This window comes from Crassostrea angulata, chromosome 3 (genome assembly GCF_025612915.1).
Source record: "Crassostrea angulata isolate pt1a10 chromosome 3, ASM2561291v2, whole genome shotgun sequence".
Classification (NCBI taxonomy): domain Eukaryota; kingdom Metazoa; phylum Mollusca; class Bivalvia; order Ostreida; family Ostreidae; genus Magallana; species Magallana angulata.
The window spans coordinates 7,811,282-7,830,481 of record NC_069113.1 but is presented as its reverse complement, the minus strand read 5'-3'; the positions used below and the strand labels follow the sequence as shown (position 1 = coordinate 7,830,481).

Genomic DNA, 19,200 nt, shown 5'->3' with positions numbered 1-19,200 from the left:
ATGCGTACATGTTAAAGTGCAACATGGTATAAACGTCAAAAATCAACATTTTTAATAATGCATATGGAACCCACAACTGTGTAGGTCTAAATGTTTGTAGTATTTTCTCCATTTGTTTTATAAACATGAAATTAGTATTAGTTTCCCTACGATGTCAAACATTTAACAGTACACTTTCGAAAAGTATATACACATACCTTAGATTATATATCTTTGAAGTCGTTATCGATCCGTATAGCATCGATTCGTTATTGTTTAAGGAGCGCCTTGCAAACCTTTTAAAATAACTCTTCGCAAAATATATTCATAAAACAACAACATTTCAAAATATCATTAAATAATCAAGAACAAAAAAGAAACAATGGCGATACTATGATGCACTTTAGGGGAAACATACTCTATCAACCAAAGGAAAATTAAATAAAAACTCAACAACGAATTAGCTATGTTGTTTCAAGTTAAGCTGGACCGTTTTAGCCAATGGTGGACTAGAGAAGGGGTGACATATATAATCATAACGATATGATCTATATAACATTCCTCAATGTCTGAAACTCATACAGTACCTTGGAGCCCTTACTTAAGAATGGTACGTTATAATGTAAACAGTCGCTGGGGAAACTACTAATTAACCAAGAGACGAAGATAGAGAGAAGACAGTGAACCTGATATTTCTCCAGATAAGCTTGATTAAAGCCAAACATCAGACACTGTTGGACGCTGGATTCCATGATAACTTGGAATGTATATCAAGAAAGCAGTGTTTTAGCCGAAGGACGATAAATTGTGGACAAGGTTAGAGTTAACGTATTTTAATCGAATTTTAATCTTGTTTCGCATAATGTCTTTTATAGTACATTTATAGAAAACCATAGTACAAAAGACCAATTTAAATCTGGATATGGCCAAATTATACTTAATATTGCAATGTGTATACATGTAACTTTATCAAGACTCCTGTTTGTTTGGATATTCTGAGCTTATTTCGCTTCAATAAATATGCTAAATATAGATTTATGTACTGGTGTATTATTTAAACAATAAAATGCTTTCTTTGGTGATTCATTCGGGATATGAAGGTAGTGACATTGTAGAAAAAATACGTAACCCGCGTTAGCGGGTTATGTTGATTTTTTCTGCAATGATCACTACCTTCTTAACCCGAATGAATCATCAAAGAAAGCATTTTATTGTTTATATTAACATCTTTCTTCAAGCTAATCGATAAATTGATTAGGAAAAGTAAGTAAAATTCACAAAATTACTGTTGATGACCGTAAGTAAGTTAGCTAAAAGAAACAGCCAAATCGTCTCCAGTGAGACTTTGAGTCTGACATCGTAATGATTATTTCGTGCAGTCCGTGATATTTCCTTGGTCGCTATAGGTTTGGACCAATCGATAAACAGGGCGTGTCAATATCTGCCCTGTCATTTTCTTGTCAGTTTCAGCCGCTGTAGATTTCGACCAATCGATAAATGAGGCGTGTAGATTTCGGTCTGGCTGTTTCTATAGAGCTATGAATAAACTATAAGTTTCCGTAAATAGAAATATTATACAATTATTTAATGCTTGAGCAGTCAATAGACCAGAATATTTTTCCCGAGGTTCAGGGAACAGCTCAGTATGATTCTATTGCCCGAGGCCAACGGCCGAGGGCAATAGATCATACTGAGCTGTTCCCTGCACCAAGGGAAAAATATTCTGGTCTATTGACTGCTAAAGCATTAAATAATTGTATATTATTACCTAATCAAAGGGATTTTGTTGTTTTATTACAAATTAAATATTTGCGTCTATTTTGAACTGCCGGTCAATAGACTGCGATCTATTAGACCGCCGGTCAATAGACTCCGATCTATTAGACCGCCGGTCAATAGACTTCGATCTATTGGACCGCCGGTCAGACTGCGATCTATTGGACCGGCAACGTATTTCAGAACGCGGGTATGTTAATGTTACATCCTTTCGATAGTTCTCAGGGAATATTCCTTTACATATACGCTGTTTTAATACTTAAAGAAACCAAATTCAATGTTATCAAAAAATGGAGTATCATATAATCTAAAGCTTTATATAAAGTAAAAGACTATTTAAAATCTAATGGGTTGAAGACTCTCCCTTCTTTGTGTAAACTAATATTAAATTGAGATGTTGTAATGCATGCAACAGGTTTTGTGCATGTAAAAGATGAAAAAAAAATCTGAGTATATTGCAAAATGGCACGAAAACCATCTGCAATATGCAAATTGTAAACCCCGAAAACTAAAAAAGGAATTAGGTAATAAAACAATTATTTAATGCTTGAACAGTCAATAGACCAGAATTTTTTCCCTTGGTGCAGGGAACAGCTCAGTATGATCTGGTCTATTGACTGCTCAAGCATTAAATAATTGTATACTATAAAAAGGGGGGTTGTCATGGACGCCTAGGTAATACTTTCGAGGTGTTTTTCCGAGCCTGCCGGAAAGGCCCGAGAAGTTGCGATTGAGACTGTCGTGTTAGGCCCGTTTTTATCGAGACTATAATCTATTCGGAAAATTTTCGGATTTTTTCTCTATTTTCAAAATAATGTATCGGGGTCGGTATACGTGACATACCTAAGACCTGAAATACTAAAGACCTGAATAACATGAAATCTTATATAAATGATATATTTGATTCATGAAATATAAATTATCTACGCAAAAATATGAAAGATTTGAAAAATTGAGCTAACCTTATTTTGTAAAATACTTTTGAGAATTTCATCCAATTAAATAAGCACGATTACTGAAGTGTAGATAAGATTTATAATTCCTTTTAGAAAAAAAATCAACCGGCTTAATTTTTACCCTTAAAATTGTGCAGTTTCTACCGGAGGAGCATATGATCTTACACGTACCTTAAAAATAATCTATTTCTATTTTATTATGAAATCATATAAACTAATGCATTTAGTTTTAATTCAATACAATGTAACAAAAAAACAGAAATGATTTGAAAGACATTTATAATCTCCAAGAGAAAAATCATTTTTCATGATGAGTTGAACTTTGTATTAGAATACATACAAATCAATGTGTTTTCCTATACTTCATACTATGGCAGTGGTCATACAATCACCGTTAGAAATGCTAACAAACTCGATTCTTTATAATAATAGCAAAATGTTAAACTTCAAAACGTGTTGCTGAAAATATATAAAAATTTACCATAACAATTAGTAAACCAACTCGTTATATTCTTCTCTTTGGTGTGTTTTTATGTAAACAATCAATGGTGATTCATAAAACAATTATATTTTTTTGCGGCCCATTTGACGCTTGCGTCAATATAAGCTTTCTTGTACCAGCCTGTTAATAACCATTAAGGATGTCGACACCGAGCAGAAGACACGCTGAATGTTTGACTGTCCTTGCTATCAGGTAAGACACGCACCTTGTGTTAAAGCAAAGTAATACAAGAATGTGAAGGTGGTATGAAAACGTTTAATTTATGGACTGATACTTTAAAAAGGGACTTTGACAGCTTTTTCATTGTTTTATTTCGTTGACAGAATGTTGTTTTTTCTAAAATCTCAAAAAGTTCGCTGAAAGTAACCAGACAACAAAAACTGAAAATCTGTATTAGCTGATTTTATTATACACTCTTCTTTTGTATACACTAGTATATACATATAAAGTGTGGTGTATAGTGAAGTATCGGTTGATAAAGTATTGTGTATGCCCATTAAAACAAATTAATTTAACTAAGCATTTAGCAATGAGTATCGTTCTCTAAGCTCATTACAGCTTTCAGGTTTTCTCGGGAGTCGGATCTCAAGGGTGTAGGGTGGATTCGTTTCCAGTGCAGGGTCATTTTGACACTGATAAGGTAATCGTATGAGAAAAGTATTACAATATTTATACTATAATATTATAACAAAAAGGGTACTTAAGAATGGATGGTATCAATTGATTGGAGTTTTTTACTTTTCAGTTATGGTTTTTATTTTATTTTTTTTCATTTCTAGTATCTAGGCAAATGGTATGAGATGAAATGGTATTCGGAGGTGTATTTTGATGAGTCTGAGCTATTCCAGGATTACACTCATGAGTATATCAGAAAGAAAGGTGGGAATTTAACAGTTCTACACACTGGGAGGTCAGTTTATGCTCAACATCAATTTAGATGTAAAGAGACGTTGGGAAAAAAAGAAAGCAATTTATATCATAATTTATATTTACAAATGGCTAATCAGCTACTCATACTATATCAAACAATTTATTTATTGATCAGTATGTCACGTATATGGATTAACGTACAAAGTTTTATCTTTGATTGATGCACTTACTTGAATCAGGTGCAACCGAATAAGTAAGACACACCTCAATATTTAGAATGGGTGTGGTTAAGAGTGCTGGGTGGTCATTTTTAGACAATTTGAATCTCTTTTAGACGGAGAGCTATATATAGAGAGAAATAGGGAAACATTCAAATTTTCATTTAAAAATTGTTCATGACCAAATTTATCAGATCGAAATTTGAAGGCATATTTGATAGGTAATTTGTTAACTATGGAGCCTCCTTGATTAGAGGTTCTGGGTTACCTATTGTTAAAAGGTTCTGAATGACAACACAATGATCATGGAACACTGAATTTTTATCAATTTTTCAATGTGTAATGACTTTTACCTGTTCCTGCTAGAAACAATTAACAAAACTGTATTGAAATATTTGCAAATTATCATCGCCAACATGGGGAGAATTTTAACTTTAAAATTGTTTTCGTCAGAACAATCTCATAAAAGATCAAGACAGTTTCTGTTAAGCAAAGCTAACCTCTTATTAAGTCACCTTTGTCATTCGGGCATGAATATTTTAGCATTGACCATTTTCCTTTTTTTATGAGTAGTAATTTTTTATTGCTTTCAAGTTATTTATTCCCTACATTCGCCTTTTTAAGTTTCATTTCCATTGCAAAGTAGAGTTTTTAAAACAACTCGTGTCATTTAATTGTCAAAAAATGGATGAATTTTCTTTAGGTATGAGTAAAATCTCCTGAGGTCAAACAATAATTAAAAGGTTTGACATTTCTGATTAAGCAAAAAAAAGTATCACTTGAGGAATGAACAACACAGTGTCACTCGTACAAGTTTGCTTGGCTTGAGAACGACTATTCCCATATCATGTTGTAAAGAAATGCCATCTTTGGTATACTGTGTTTTCATCAATGATACACATTTTCGTGGATTACATTTTGAATTTGATCCACGACAGTGCAATATCAATACACTATTGATAAGATCATCGGTCACGAATTTACGTATCCTTGGAACTTTGATGTGAACTTAGTTCACGAAAATTGAAATTCCACGAATAGTTATCCATCCAAAGTGTTCATAGTTACCGACATCAGCTCATGACAAGAAGTAACGTAAGATTGTTTTACACGTTCAAAAATCCCAAACTGAATCCTATAACCGACCCTTTAAAGTATCAGCAGAAAGTTCAAGGAACAAGATGTCCGACTCTGTTATATTATGTAAATCTCTTTCTTGTCATGTATATAATGTTTTGAAATTTAAAATATATTAAACAATTTCTAATAAGTAATTTTGTACGTACTATTTGTGCCATCTATCAAATTAAATGAATTCAACATTATCATAATAGTACTGATTTTTTTCTATTCCAGAGATCCTATTTCTCTGGTGGAATGCTTCCAGCGCCAATCCACTCTGTACTTAACAGAAACACCTGGAAAATTCATGATAGACGAGAAAAACCAAGGTAGGTGCCATTACTTTCTAGATATCAAGCGTTAACCTTTTTCAACGAACTTTTTTGCATGACTTTGTCATGTTAGTAGCTTTAGTATCACAATTTTTTCATTAGCTTGATAGAAATCGGGCGAATGTCTACATGTAAATAACAAAATGGGTAGGGGGGGGGGGGGGTTATGATTGATATGAGAATAACAGTCGCGTCATCGCTCAGAAATTTATATAACCTGTGTCAAAAAGTTAAATATTTTTTTCTATAACCGAAAACTTTATAAATAAATCGTTTAACTAAAGTATGTGTTAAAACTTCTTATGTGAAATGGGTGTTTAAAATATCGTAATTAAAATTGATCAGTATGTCACGTATATGGAAAAACGTACAAAGTTTTATCTTTGATTGATGCACTAACTTGAATCAGGTGCAACCGAATAAGTAAGACACACCTCAATATATGAGGGTTGATCCAAACGTAATGTCACAGATGCGATCAAATCGTGAAAAATCCGCGTAAAGTGACAAAAATTCGTGCTGTATGATATCTACCAAATTCAAATCAGACCTGAAAACTTTATTGCATTGTGATAATTATTTCGAAAGATAATATATTTTGTAGAGCAAGAGGTAACGATAGTCGCCGCACGCTAGCGACGTCATTTCTGGATCTTTGGCGTTCTGGTCGAATTTCGAAATTTAGTACTCTAAATAAATTCGCCACGATGTTCGTTTTACATTTTTTTTTCATTTTTTTTTTAATAAAGTAACTAACTAATCTTTTTATAATCAATGAAGTAGTATATTGGATTATTTAATGTGCGATCAGTTTGTCAGGGTCTCTTCAAGAAGTCATGAACGTAGCTTTATGATACAGCCATTGACGTAAGAACCCAGCTTTAATTTTCCTTCAGAGCGTATGTCTTCTATCTATGTCATTTATTTATTTTACATGACACATGCTTTTATTAGGTATGGAACCACGTTTAAGGTATCCAGTTTACTCACTCTCAATTTTAGGTTGAAATATCCTAAGCAAAATATGCATCGTATCACTATTCGCATGTCCAGCCGTTTTATATTTTGATCAAGAGACAAAAGGCATTGGGTGGATATCCGAAATGGACAGTATATCCGAAATGGACAATTTTTCAAAACGGTTAGAAAAAGTTAATAATATATCTGTTTTAAAATATTGTGTTGTTTGGGGCATTTTCAAATTTTGAAGCATGTAATTTATTCATATATATTTACATTTTCCAGTGTCTTTGCCTGTGATAACACTACGTATCGATTTTGTACAATATAACCCATAATACAAATGACGCCAAACTGAGGCGCCAACGGGGCTTGCTTATCTATATTTAAATATTTAATCGTACGATGGCTTAAAATTATATAAATATAAGTAATAAGGAATCATTCTTTGAATATTATGAGGTGATAATTTCGGTCAAGGTGTGATCAAATCTATCATAAAGCTCTTCGGGCTTTATTGGATTTGATCACGCCCAGACCAAAATTATCACCTCATAATACTCAAAGAATGATTCCTTATTCCTTATATACAAATCTTTAAAAAGATGTAAATTCATGACGCTGCGATGTCACGTATATATCATGCTATAAACATCAATACCTTGTTAAGTGTTCAACAAAATTTATCTCAGAAATTTTAATTTGAATTACATTTTTGATAAGGAAAATTTTGATGCATCATTCAATACAATAGCACGTCATTGAGAAGCGCGGTGATAAGTGTGACATTACTTTTGGATCAACCCTTGTATGAGCAATTGGGAATAAAAGTCGTTATAATGAGATTTTCGGGCGTAAATAACCAGAAAAAACAGTGTAAATGTAAAAAAAAAAAAAAAACCTACTTATACCAATCAGTCAGTGAAAGAAAGAGTTTCAAACCTTCTGGACTGATAACAAATGCCTTCTCTATAAGTATCGGTTTTAAGTTAAAAACTGTATACATTTGATTTTTTGTATATTTACAAATACATTTAATTGTGATACCACCTATACCTGAACATTGGTTGAATTTTGTTACAATGTTTAAGATTTATTGTGTCAACACATTTGATAGAGCCGTGGTTTCACTGCTATCTGTTACACATCCAATTTCGTGGAATTTGCTATTAGTCTTGTCAACAAAATCAAATGTTCATGGGGGAAAATATATGCTACAAGCAATCTTATTGGCAAGACGAATTAAATGATCTTAAACATTACAGATTTTACTTATTCCACTAAAATCGATGTCCACAAACATTAATGAAACCACAATACCGGTAAATCATATACAGCATAACTTAGTAAAATCATTGTTGTAGTTCTAGAAGTAAAAACAACAAGAACAAATTTCATTTTGTAGGGAATCTATCGGACATCTGGGTGATAAGGACAGATTATAGCAACTATTCAGTAGCTTACGGCTGCACGACTCAACAACAGGATGGTACGTGCCTCAAAGCCAGAGCTTGGGTGTTCAGTCGGAAGCCAACCTTAGCAGACGACTTGTTACAAGAAGCAGACGACCAGCTGGAGAAACTGTGCTTAAATCTGACGTCATTTCTCGTCACCAGACAAACAAATGGTAACACTTGCTTAGAATAGAACCATTTTTACAAGAGCTTTGACTTTGGGTAGTTGTGTCAGACAGCAATGTGGCGTAGGCCTGTCTATTTCATTGCTGGCCACTCAGCTATGGCTCTGTGAAAACAACAAGATTTGTCTGTCTTTTAATTAAGCTAAGATCATACGCAGTCTATGCATATTTCACTCGACACCAGCGTCATTTTTAACTTGTTTTGATACAAGAAATAGTTACGTCCTAAACTGAAAGTCCAATGTCTTGTTAAAATGATTCTATGTATAATAGAAGTAAATATTAAGAAGATACATAAATACAGAAAAGTAATCGAATACACTCGATATAGCTTAATTTTATCGATAGTAGTTCGTGAGCTAAATGTGTTTCAGAGAGAAGTCTGTAATAAAAAGTGATAAATTTAAAACAGTATTAAGTACTAACGCTGTCGAACTTTCATGATGCCATAACTTGCACTTGCATACCAGAGGTTACAAAGAAAATTTACGAACTATAGTCTGTCCCAAGTTATTGCTTCCATCGCTTTTTGATGATTTTTAATAAAATTACACATACCTGTGAAAGAAATACAGTTGAAATCGTTAAAAGGGAATTTATCCAAGATATCTTCACTGAACAATTATCCCTTTCCACTCAGAAAAATTCACAGGAACGAAAACAGATTCCTTACGGAGATTTATAATGGGGAATGTTTACATTTTTTCTCCATTCGGAATACACTCGGAATACATCGCGCAATTTTTTAACGTTACCATCCGGGCTTATTAATGGCTGTTCCAATGCAAAATCTCCGTAGACTTTCAATTTCGGGATGTGTATTGAAACCTGAAGCGGTAGAGGGGGCGTTTCAAAACAGATAATCTGGACATTTTTTATATTAGTGGATGAACGTAGTTTGAGCACAAAGGTATTTACTATTATTGAAATATCATGCAAAAAGTGGTGGAAGCAAAAACTCGGGACAGAGTATAGGCCTAATTTAAAATATTAAGAGAAAATGATGCAATCTGTATTTTATTTCAGATTGTACCGACGACATCAAAAGATCTATGGCAGAGAGAACTCATCTGACCATTTATATCATGTGTTTTACCATACTCGTTTTTTTACTTCAGTTAACCCTTTTGTTACCATAGATGAATACAAGAGTACAACAATGGATAATAAAAATAAAAACCCAGAAATTAATTGGAGAGGGTTCACATAGGCTTTGCCTGTTACCCAATTTATTTTGTTTCTCAATAAATTATGTTTTAATTAAATAATAAACAGAGAGGAAAATTCCTCCGTTTGATAATAGTAAAGACTTCGTCCAGCATGTAATTTGGTTTATACATGAACAAGTATTAAAAAAAAACAATGCTATCCATTTCACTTATATACATGTATCCTCATAATGAAATGATGTAATGAAGTTTTGGTATTGGATAATTAGTGGTTGTCGCCTCCTCAGTTATTGATAAATTAATATTATGTAGATGGTGATGAATGGGCAAATTTGCACAATGCAAGAACTCAGAAAGAAACGCTATAGGAAAGACCCACATTTATACATAGAACATTCAGAAGAACTTTATGCAAAAAACGTTGAATTTTAAGGAAACAAGCAATATGAACGATTTAAAATTCTAAAAGATTGTAACGGCATTTTTTATGATGTCGATGGGTATGGAAAAAAAGCAGCAAATATGACTTGAGCCTTATGTATCGTAAGAAGAAAATTCTTTGATGCAATATGGAGATTACAATCAGTGGATTTGATATTGGAGCAAACTGGTAATAGGTCTTTTTTATGATTTCCTGTTTGTTCATCTTCTTTTGGGTACGTATTCTATATGTTTGGGTGAAATTCAACTAAATTTATACATTTGTTTATCATATTGAAGTCATACATAAGAATAAATACAAAACGTACAGTTTTTCCATGTAAGTTTTCAGGGGGTGGTTTTCTCAGTAAAAACAGCATCAAACAGTAACACTTTTAAAAATACACGTACACTGTACTTTCTTTGTGTTATAACTAAATGTAGCTATTCACTAGAATAACTGTACAAATAAACTGACATTTCGCGAACGTTGCATCCTTGTTCTCTAGTAGTTAGTTTGTGTAATTTCTTCAATCGCAAAGCTATGTCTAATTTTTAAAATCGCAAAATATCGACACATAATAAAATATTTGGGCAGTGTGAAGAAAGAAGTGAACAGGTTTTAGAGCTTAAGTTCGGTTTATTTCGTTGAAGAATACATTCAGATTTTTATATTTAAATTTGAATGACGTCATTTTTATTGTCTGTTTGTCATCATCTTGACGAATTCTGAAATAAACATAAAACAATTTGTTTATAATGATTGGCATAAATATACACACGTGTATATGATATTTAATCGCACTAGCTGTACTACATATACGTGTGTACGTAATGCAAAACACCGCACCCTCCCCCACGAGGTATCAGATATACGTTTTAAAAAATAAGTTATCTTTTTACTCCCTTTTTAATTTCTTTTTACTTGTCAAAAACTGTTCGGGTTGGTGGATAGGAGTTTAAGGTATACACCCCATTTCCCTTGAGAAAATAGCTGGATCTGCGCCTGGTCCATTTAACAAACATACTTTAGTTTATCACTTTTCCTTTGTAAGCAAGAATTATGTAAATGCACATTTGCTTCTTTGGGGTAGTGACAATTTGTCTTACAATACAAACTGCTTTATTTTTGCAGCAGTTCAAAACTTTATTAAAGAGTCTGGAAGATTGAAAAATGACTATTTTTTTTTTTATTTTTTTTTTGCTATTTACTATATACATGTATTCGCAAATACTTCGTAAAAGCATAATTATGAATATTACTATTATAAAGTCAATAATTAAGTATCATGTAATATCACTATGACAATTGTATATATTGTATGTATTATCATTAGGAGAGGAACATGTAAGTTGTGAGAATTAGTAATTTAGACAATAAAATGAAAAACATTTTGTACTTTACTGTCTTGTGTATGACAAACTTCGATTTCATTATTGTGATATTTTCAATGATAAATTGATCTGTGGTATTGATCCCATTAAAGAAATTGTTAATCCATGTGATTATAATACTACAAAACGTCTATGTATCTACTTGGATAAATGTTTTATGCAGAGAAAACAGTTCCAGGGACTATAAAGTATTGTATAAAACTGATTTGCATGCTGTAGCCTTTATGTTATAATTTTCTTTTATCTGTCATTTGATTTCATTTTGACTGAATGCCAACATAGTGATGTCAATAAACCATTGAAAATTGAATATGTTCGAATCAAATCAACAAATATACCTTCATAGTTGACCTGACCATCACCATCTTCATCCGCCTCCTCTATCATGTGTTCCACCTCCTCCTCACTCATCTTCTCCCCTAGATTCAGCATGACCATTCGGAGCTCTGTTGTGCTTATATGTCCATCCCCGTCCCGATCAAACACTCGGAAGGCCTCTAATAAATCATCGTCCGTTTCCTCGTCCTTTTCTCTCTTGGACATCAGAAGTAAGAATTCTGGAAAGTCGATGTTTCCGTTACCTGCAACAGTTAATCATGATCTGATGTTTGAACATGTTGAATGTGTAACCAACGGCTAAAATATCGCCCATCGTACAATCGATGTATCGATATCAGTAATACACTGTGGCCTACCATCGGCGTCCACCTCGCCGACTATCTCGCTGATCTCGGCATCCGTCGGATTCTGGCCCAGGTTCTTCAGTATGGTGATCAACTCGTCTGTTGTGATGGAACCATTCCCGTCCTTGTCAAACAGTCGGAAGGCTTCTCGGTACTCTGATTATGAGATTGAAAAACAACTCGATGAGATAGAAAAACAACTCAATGAGATCGAAGAACAAATAAAGATATTTTGAAATAGAACTCAATGAGATCGAAAAACAAATTTAGAGAAAAAATGGAATAGAACTCAATGAGATCGAGAAACAGCTTTGGAAAATTTGAAATACTGCGGAATCATTTTACTCGTGGGGGTCAATGTTCGTGGGTAGCCAATTTTTTTCAGGTTCGTGGGGACGTTATTTCGTTGGTAGTGTAATCAAGATAATTTTGATAAATATTAAACAAATGAGTGTGTATAGGTTCATGGGGATGTGAATTCGTGTGCAAGCCCATGAAAGCCACGAACATTTCCCCCCAAAGAACAAGAATGGTACTACCGTAGAACTCAATGAAATCGAAAAACAACAACTTTGGAAAATTTGAAATAGAAATCTGAGAAACAATTAGGAATTTTGAAATAGAACTCAATGAAACCGAGAAACAATTAGGATATTTTGAAATAGAACTCAGTGAGACCGAGAAACAACCATGAGCCAACAAATGGAGTTTTCTGTCCTGATTAAACATATTTCATTGTGCACACTTTAAATATTTTTGAATAAGGCAACAATCATTGCTATATTATAAGTCTTCTCCATTAGGTACAAAGTAAGTACGAGATACTTACCTTCAATTTTATCCTCTGTTAAGTTTTCTATCTTAAAAAATAAAATGCAGTTATTAATTATATGAAAATAAACATGTTACATACATGCCATTCTATTGTATTTTCGTGGTTTTACCTTGGATAATTTCTCCATCCTTACAGCCCATTGATTCCTGATGCTTCACCCGGACCGCTCTGAGAACTCGGGGGGGACACGGCCTCGCATTCCTGGGGCCTGCGATACCAGGAAAGACCCTTAAAACGGCACAGGACAAAGCCTCCGGGAGTTTATCCCCAAAGATAGGGCATAATTCTTGTGTTTGTGTGATCGTTTACACGGATTTTATTGGTAACTAATCCCTCCATGGTTGTGTGGTTCATGTATATATGTTTGTAAAAAATGTTGTTAAATTTACTAAGAAGGGGTAACAGGGTTATTTTGAAAACTGACACCACCCCCCTCCACCTTCCGAAGGAATGTGCTTGTTTTGTGCTTTGTTCATTTATCTATGGCAGTTTCAAAATGCTTTTTAAAATAACATATGTCCTAATTTCTTGTTTTTAAAAAATGGTAAGGACATTTTAACATCAACACCGTGCGCGATGTCTTACCTCTAAAAGGTATTTTGGTGGTAATTCTCTTCTCCGCTCATGATGTCAGATGCAAAAGCGAATCAGCAAACTGTAAAATTGTTCAGGCAGTCGCAATTTCCGTTCCTCCACTTACATAGTCATTTATACATGGATATGTCTTTATCTATATTATAAGCAAAGGAAGGTATTTCATTCATAAAACACACAATCATTAGTGCTTTCACTTCATTGAAATAAACCGCCACATGCGTATCAAAAACTTCCCTCTGCTCATACAATAGAGATCGGGAAAAAAATATCAATCTTCTCTGTGACATTTCTAAAATTCTTATTTTACTCTGTCTTGTTTTGATGAAGCGAAGGGTCTAAGTCATTAACTAACCTTACTTTTATTCGATCAACGTTCTCAAATTCCGTAACTCTCAGAAAAAGTTTAAAGAGGTATAGCGCCTTTTCCCATTATTTCGCATACATCTGTTTTTGGACGGAAAAAACCTGTTACTAAAAATAGCATCTGGTACATGTACCTTGTTGTCGCAATATGATTTTCGAAAACTATATATACAATGTTCTTGATTTTATAATGGTGTCAGTAACAACTGATTTGTCATAAATTCGGGGAAGGCTGTGTATAATATTAGTTGATATTCTGAATCGTGATAAATTCAAGCAAAATGCTTTTATTTGGATCTAAGTGTAAATGGAGTACATGTAAAGTGTTAATGAAGATAACTGTTTACATTGGGTGTGCTCATACCCAAACTGAATTAAATAAGATAATTTACAAAAAAAAAAGATTAGATACATGGAACTTAATCTCTCAATTCTTTTCATGTTTCAATTTAAGTGAAAAATATTTCGTACTTCGTGGATTCGATCCAGCAACCACAAAATCAAAGAGACCTACGCGTTACCACTAGGCCACGCATCTAACATTTTCAACAGATGCATTTTCAATATAATGTATATATATGGCTATAAACATGATTGTATTAGAAAAGGCACTAATTGAAATATGTGTCTAGTTTTCAGTGCAAATAAAGACCATGCACGTTAAACCAAAACTAATTCAATTTATACGTGTACTACAATACCTGTAGGACATAAATTTTATAGGATTTCTTTGGTTTAAGGTGGTTTAAATAGATACATTTCATTTTTTTTATCGTATACTAACTATTTTCCTATATATCCCTGCCAAAACCTGAATATTTTAATGATGTCATGTAAGATAATTGGGACTCTTAGAGCATGGTAATTGTGTAATTTGCCTTCCTTTGAATATATTTGAACTAAATATTGTATAATATTGAAAATGTCTGATGTTTGCAAAAGTGCTATATTTGAGGCCAAATCGCTATACCTCTTTTAAATCACCAACCGATGATCGTTTTGATAAAGATTCGTGCCTGCCCTCTAAATATAGAAAATCTAAGTACGAATTTGGAGCCGATGTATTATATAATCACGAAATGAAATCGTTTTTCTGTCACCTACAGACGTAAATTTGTACTTTCGCACACATGAAATTAATTTCATTAAATACGAGAATTCGTTATATTCGCACATCGCAGTCGCAGTGATCGCGCACATTCATGTATATTCTCTAAGATTCATGGAAGACAACTCCTGGCGCCTTGATTATGATCAGGAAACCCATCATATAGAGTACAACGTTGATACGTTAAATATCGGTATAGGGTAATTTCCTTGAAACAATTAACTCTCCATTCTCCCTGATATGCCTTTTTACATTGATCAGTACTAGTTTTTTTTTTTTCATTTTTAAGTACTCGGTAACTTCTTTTAACAAGATTTAACATAATTTTTTTGCAATTAAGATAGACACAAAACATGCTTCATGGTTAAGACAAAGGTATGATTTTAATTGGTGAAAATTTGAATAATCGCAGAAGGGGGCGTCCCAGTGGCTTCCTTAAAAACCCGGAATGTCTGTTGCTTTTTGCCCAATGAAGACGGAGCTCTTGTACATAAATTCGCGCTGCAGAGTAGTTTGTGTCGCTTCCTTTTATTAATTATGTTGCACAAGATTTCATGATTTGATAAGGCACCATTGAGCGCAGTAGCAAGGCTTATCGTGGCGACCCTGTGACATTTCAGTACGTCAATCCGAACGTTTCAGAGAAGATCAGTGCAGAAAAACTTGAAATGTGTACTCAATTAAAACAAAAACAAATGCGGGGGAAACGTTGCGCAACGACCTTGCGTTTATTTGATCAGTTTTCAAAGGTCCTTCGATTTCTGAAAAAAAATTCTTACACAGTAGGTCCCGTGATAAGGAAAATATGAAATCGGAAGTACAATAAAGTTTTTTCGCTGCAAAAAATACCCATTCTGACACCCAATTTAGCAATAAGCGAAAGCAATGCATCCGGGTGGCAAGTACACAAGCCTTCAGGCCCATGTAATTCTTTGGTTTAAAAATCCAGTGGGTATTGTTTTTAAGTTGATGTGTGATAAACATCTTTTGTCATCGATCATTTGTCGTGCGCGCTTAGAATATTGATGTCAGTTGATTTAAGTACACACACTAACGTTTTGACACCTGCATGCTCTTCTGGCTATTACAAGGTAGACAGGAATCCGCGCGCTCTCGCCGCGACAGGTGGAAATGCGCATCACTCTGTAGCAGACGCCGAAATCCGAGCTCTTTCTGCAAGGCAAACTATAATATTGGTAAAAAAAGAATTAGAATTGACATGAAGCATATTTTCTGACGCTAGTGTTCTTAGATTAGCTATGAGAAGAGAGAGAGAGAAGAGAGAGAGAGAGAGAGAGAGAGAGAGAGAGAGAGAGAGAGAGAGAGTTGTCATTCTGTATCAGGTTTGTATCAGGATGTACCATTTATGGCACCAACACTCTTATCACGAAACGCTTCAACAAGAGGAGGAAATAAAAACAGTTTCGGGTTATTCCGCCCCGACTACAGGGACTAGGATGTAGATTAGAGCTTTGTGAATACACACGGAAGCACCTGGTGCTTATTGATGTCAACAGCGCGCAGACTTGTGTCAATTATACCTGTACACGAACTAGTATTTGTGTGTGGAATCTGTCAATATTTTAGAGCAATTTAAATTTATATCCTATTAATTTTTTCTTTTCATCACTTTCATTTGCGACCACTTTAAAATCTCTCTAATACTGAGATATTATTCAGTTCCTAGCTTGTGAGCAGAAGAAATGTTGTTCATTGTTTGATTTTCAAAACCTTTGGTAAGCTAACCTTGTCGAAATTTTCTCTAATATAGACCAAGAGTCGCAGTGAAATTTGAACTCGCGACACGCCGATTAACCACTGCACCATATTAAGGTATATCGGGACAGTTTTACAGTATACAACGTATTTATAATACAAACTTTGAAAAAAATTATTATGCTTACCAATGATATATATTGACACAAATATCCGCAAATCAGTTGTTTATCAACATTATTTATTATCATCAATAATAACATTCTCGTTTTCAAAAACAGAAAATGGAAATAAAAATTGTTTATTTTTCAAGTTTCTAACGCAGCAGCCAATTCATCCCATTGTCACCCCCTTCCTTATAAGAAAGCCGAGAAGTCTCGTAAATAATAGCAGCATCGGTCCAGCAACGCAGACGATAATTATTATTCTCTGGGAAGGACCCTCAATGACGTTCGGCATTATCAACATTTGTAATCACAAGATTTTAATAACGTTAAAAAAATGTAAATCATTAGTACTGCTATTACAGTGAGTACGTAAGAATTGATCATTTTTTTTAATCTACAAATGATGGTATGGAAAAATGATAACGTTGGACTAATGAAAAGCTTTGTTTATGAAAAATCTGCTGGGTTAAAAAAAAAAAAAACCTTTTTTAATTGAATGCAGGAGCAACCAGTACCAAACGGACAAGGATACAACCGGAAGTTGACACAATAAGAATCGGTCAGAAAGATTGATATTCAGAGGGACTCCAACTCGAGGGACTCACACTTAATTGTTAATGGATGCGGACAGTTGTTCGTTGAACGTTCGCCTTATTTACTGTTAGTATCTAGGCTGCTTTATGCATTATTATATCAAGATATCAGTTTTCTCAGTACTTTAGTTCGGCCTTTGCCACAAGATATGAAACATTCTCTGCCGGGATTCGAACTCGGAACCTGTATTCTGTCGCACTCCATTAATATATGAACTAAACATTAGGTTCAAAGCATCAAAGTCTCGTTTAAAAATGTATGTTAAAAATATATATATAAACACCATTTATTGAAAATTCAATTTAAAAAAAAAATTTAAAAAACAAATTGAAAACAATTTAATACTATACAGTGTGTATATCGCTTTACAGCTAATATTCTATGTAAGATCTTATTATTCAATGCTCCTTATTGTGGTTTGCGCGCAGGAATTAAGGAAATGAACGTTATAGAAAATAAATGTAAATACAGAATAGAAAAAGGCGCCCTTCATTGAGTCGATCCTAGGTTATTGATCTACATTATAATGTGAGCCGAAGAAAGTAATAGCGTCATTGCGTCGAGTACGATGTTTGGGATGGGAGACAAATATTCCATAGATGGAAATTACTTGTAACATTTTGGAAATCAAACCTAACGTAAGTCGGCGCAGTGAAAGTTTTAAATTTAGCTAATAATTCCCACTGATCACGAGTATTAAGTATTAATTAAACAAGACACCGTCTAATAGGCTTGACACTATTCTATATAGTACTTATTGATATTATAAACGACTTCACTATATACACTGAACGCTACTTAAAGAAACTTTAAGTTCGTGGACTTTTTTAATTCAATCGCTGACAAATTGATTTAAACTGGTTAGATCTGGATTCACTTATAAACACAATTGGATTTCTTATATGTAAGAGGCAAAGGAAAATGTTCCGTTGATGTAAATTTTGATTAATTTGAAGAAAGGAAGTACGATTGTCGGTCAACAACTGTTACTCCGTGCAATAGAGATTCACTGACCAACCGGAAGTAAAAATTGGGAGAAATGGGAGGGGGCTAATGTTTTTTTAATTTGTGAATTATAATGAATTTGTCTGAAAACAGACGAGTCTAGTGTTTAATGCAGTGAGCAGCGTGGAATGGGGAGTAACTACATAGGCTGTCCCAGTTCTTATCTCCATTAGAACCGTTTTAATAAGAGCGTGGACTTTGGGCAGTACATGACAACTCCGATTTGATGAAGGCGGGGACTACTCATGGTTAACTGTCCAGTCATTGGCTAATAGATATGAATATATTGAATGCAATGACACTCGCCCGACTTCACCCAGAGATGTATATTTCGCTGAAACAGCGTCAATTTCACACAGCAGAGCAGATCTTAGCAAACAACTTTCCGATTTTGACAGTCTATGAATATAAATGAGCTTCACTTAGCGAATTAGAGGTAAGCGGGTCAATATTTGACAGCTTGTTTTGATGAGCAAACTAGATAGTAACATCCAACAGAAAGTCCAAGCTCTTGTTAAAACGGTTCTATCTTTTGCTTAATGTTTAGATATTCATACATACCTTTGTATGTATTTTAGATTCTCGTAAAAATTTGCTTTCATTCAAGCCGATTTCTCCGGTGAAAAGGGGGGGGGGGGGGTTGTGAAAATATATTTTGGGGAATCTTTGTCTTGTATCGATATCAAATGTTGGCTTTGAGGGAAGGTATGTGTACTTGTTACAAAATAGAATTTTATATGATGTGACATTAATTTCAACTTGTTTTTATGCTCGATATTCACATCACAACACAT

The 19,200-nt window shown here is 33.9% G+C and overlaps 2 protein-coding genes across 3 annotated transcripts; one reads left to right on the top strand and one right to left on the bottom strand.

Annotated features, from left to right (window-relative positions):
- Positions 1-558: 558 nt before the first annotated feature.
- On the top strand, positions 559-9,724 carry LOC128178851 (purpurin-like). 2 transcript variants are annotated; one of them, XM_052846227.1, is made up of 7 exons: positions 559-795; positions 3,319-3,405; positions 3,772-3,853; positions 3,993-4,123; positions 5,658-5,752; positions 8,121-8,342; positions 9,381-9,722. In XM_052846227.1, the coding sequence occupies exons 2-7, from the start codon at positions 3,353-3,355 to the stop codon at positions 9,491-9,493; spliced, it is 696 nt and encodes a 231-aa protein (XP_052702187.1). In that variant the 5' UTR covers positions 559-795; positions 3,319-3,352; the 3' UTR covers positions 9,494-9,722. The 2 variants fall into 2 exon arrangements, with proteins under 2 accessions (XP_052702187.1, XP_052702188.1); XM_052846228.1 differs by lacking the exon at positions 559-795 and having other exon boundaries at positions 3,347-3,405; positions 3,779-3,853; positions 9,381-9,724.
- A 756-nt stretch (positions 9,725-10,480) lies between these two features.
- On the bottom strand, positions 10,481-13,093 carry LOC128178852 (calmodulin-like). Its single transcript, XM_052846230.1, has 5 exons — positions 12,966-13,093; positions 12,851-12,881; positions 12,034-12,177; positions 11,677-11,919; positions 10,481-10,672 (listed from the first exon to the last, which is right to left on the bottom strand). Exons 1-5 carry the CDS (start codon positions 12,981-12,983, stop codon positions 10,641-10,643), a joined length of 468 nt encoding a protein of 155 aa, XP_052702190.1. The 5' UTR covers positions 12,984-13,093; the 3' UTR covers positions 10,481-10,640.
- Positions 13,094-19,200: the final 6,107 nt, after the last annotated feature.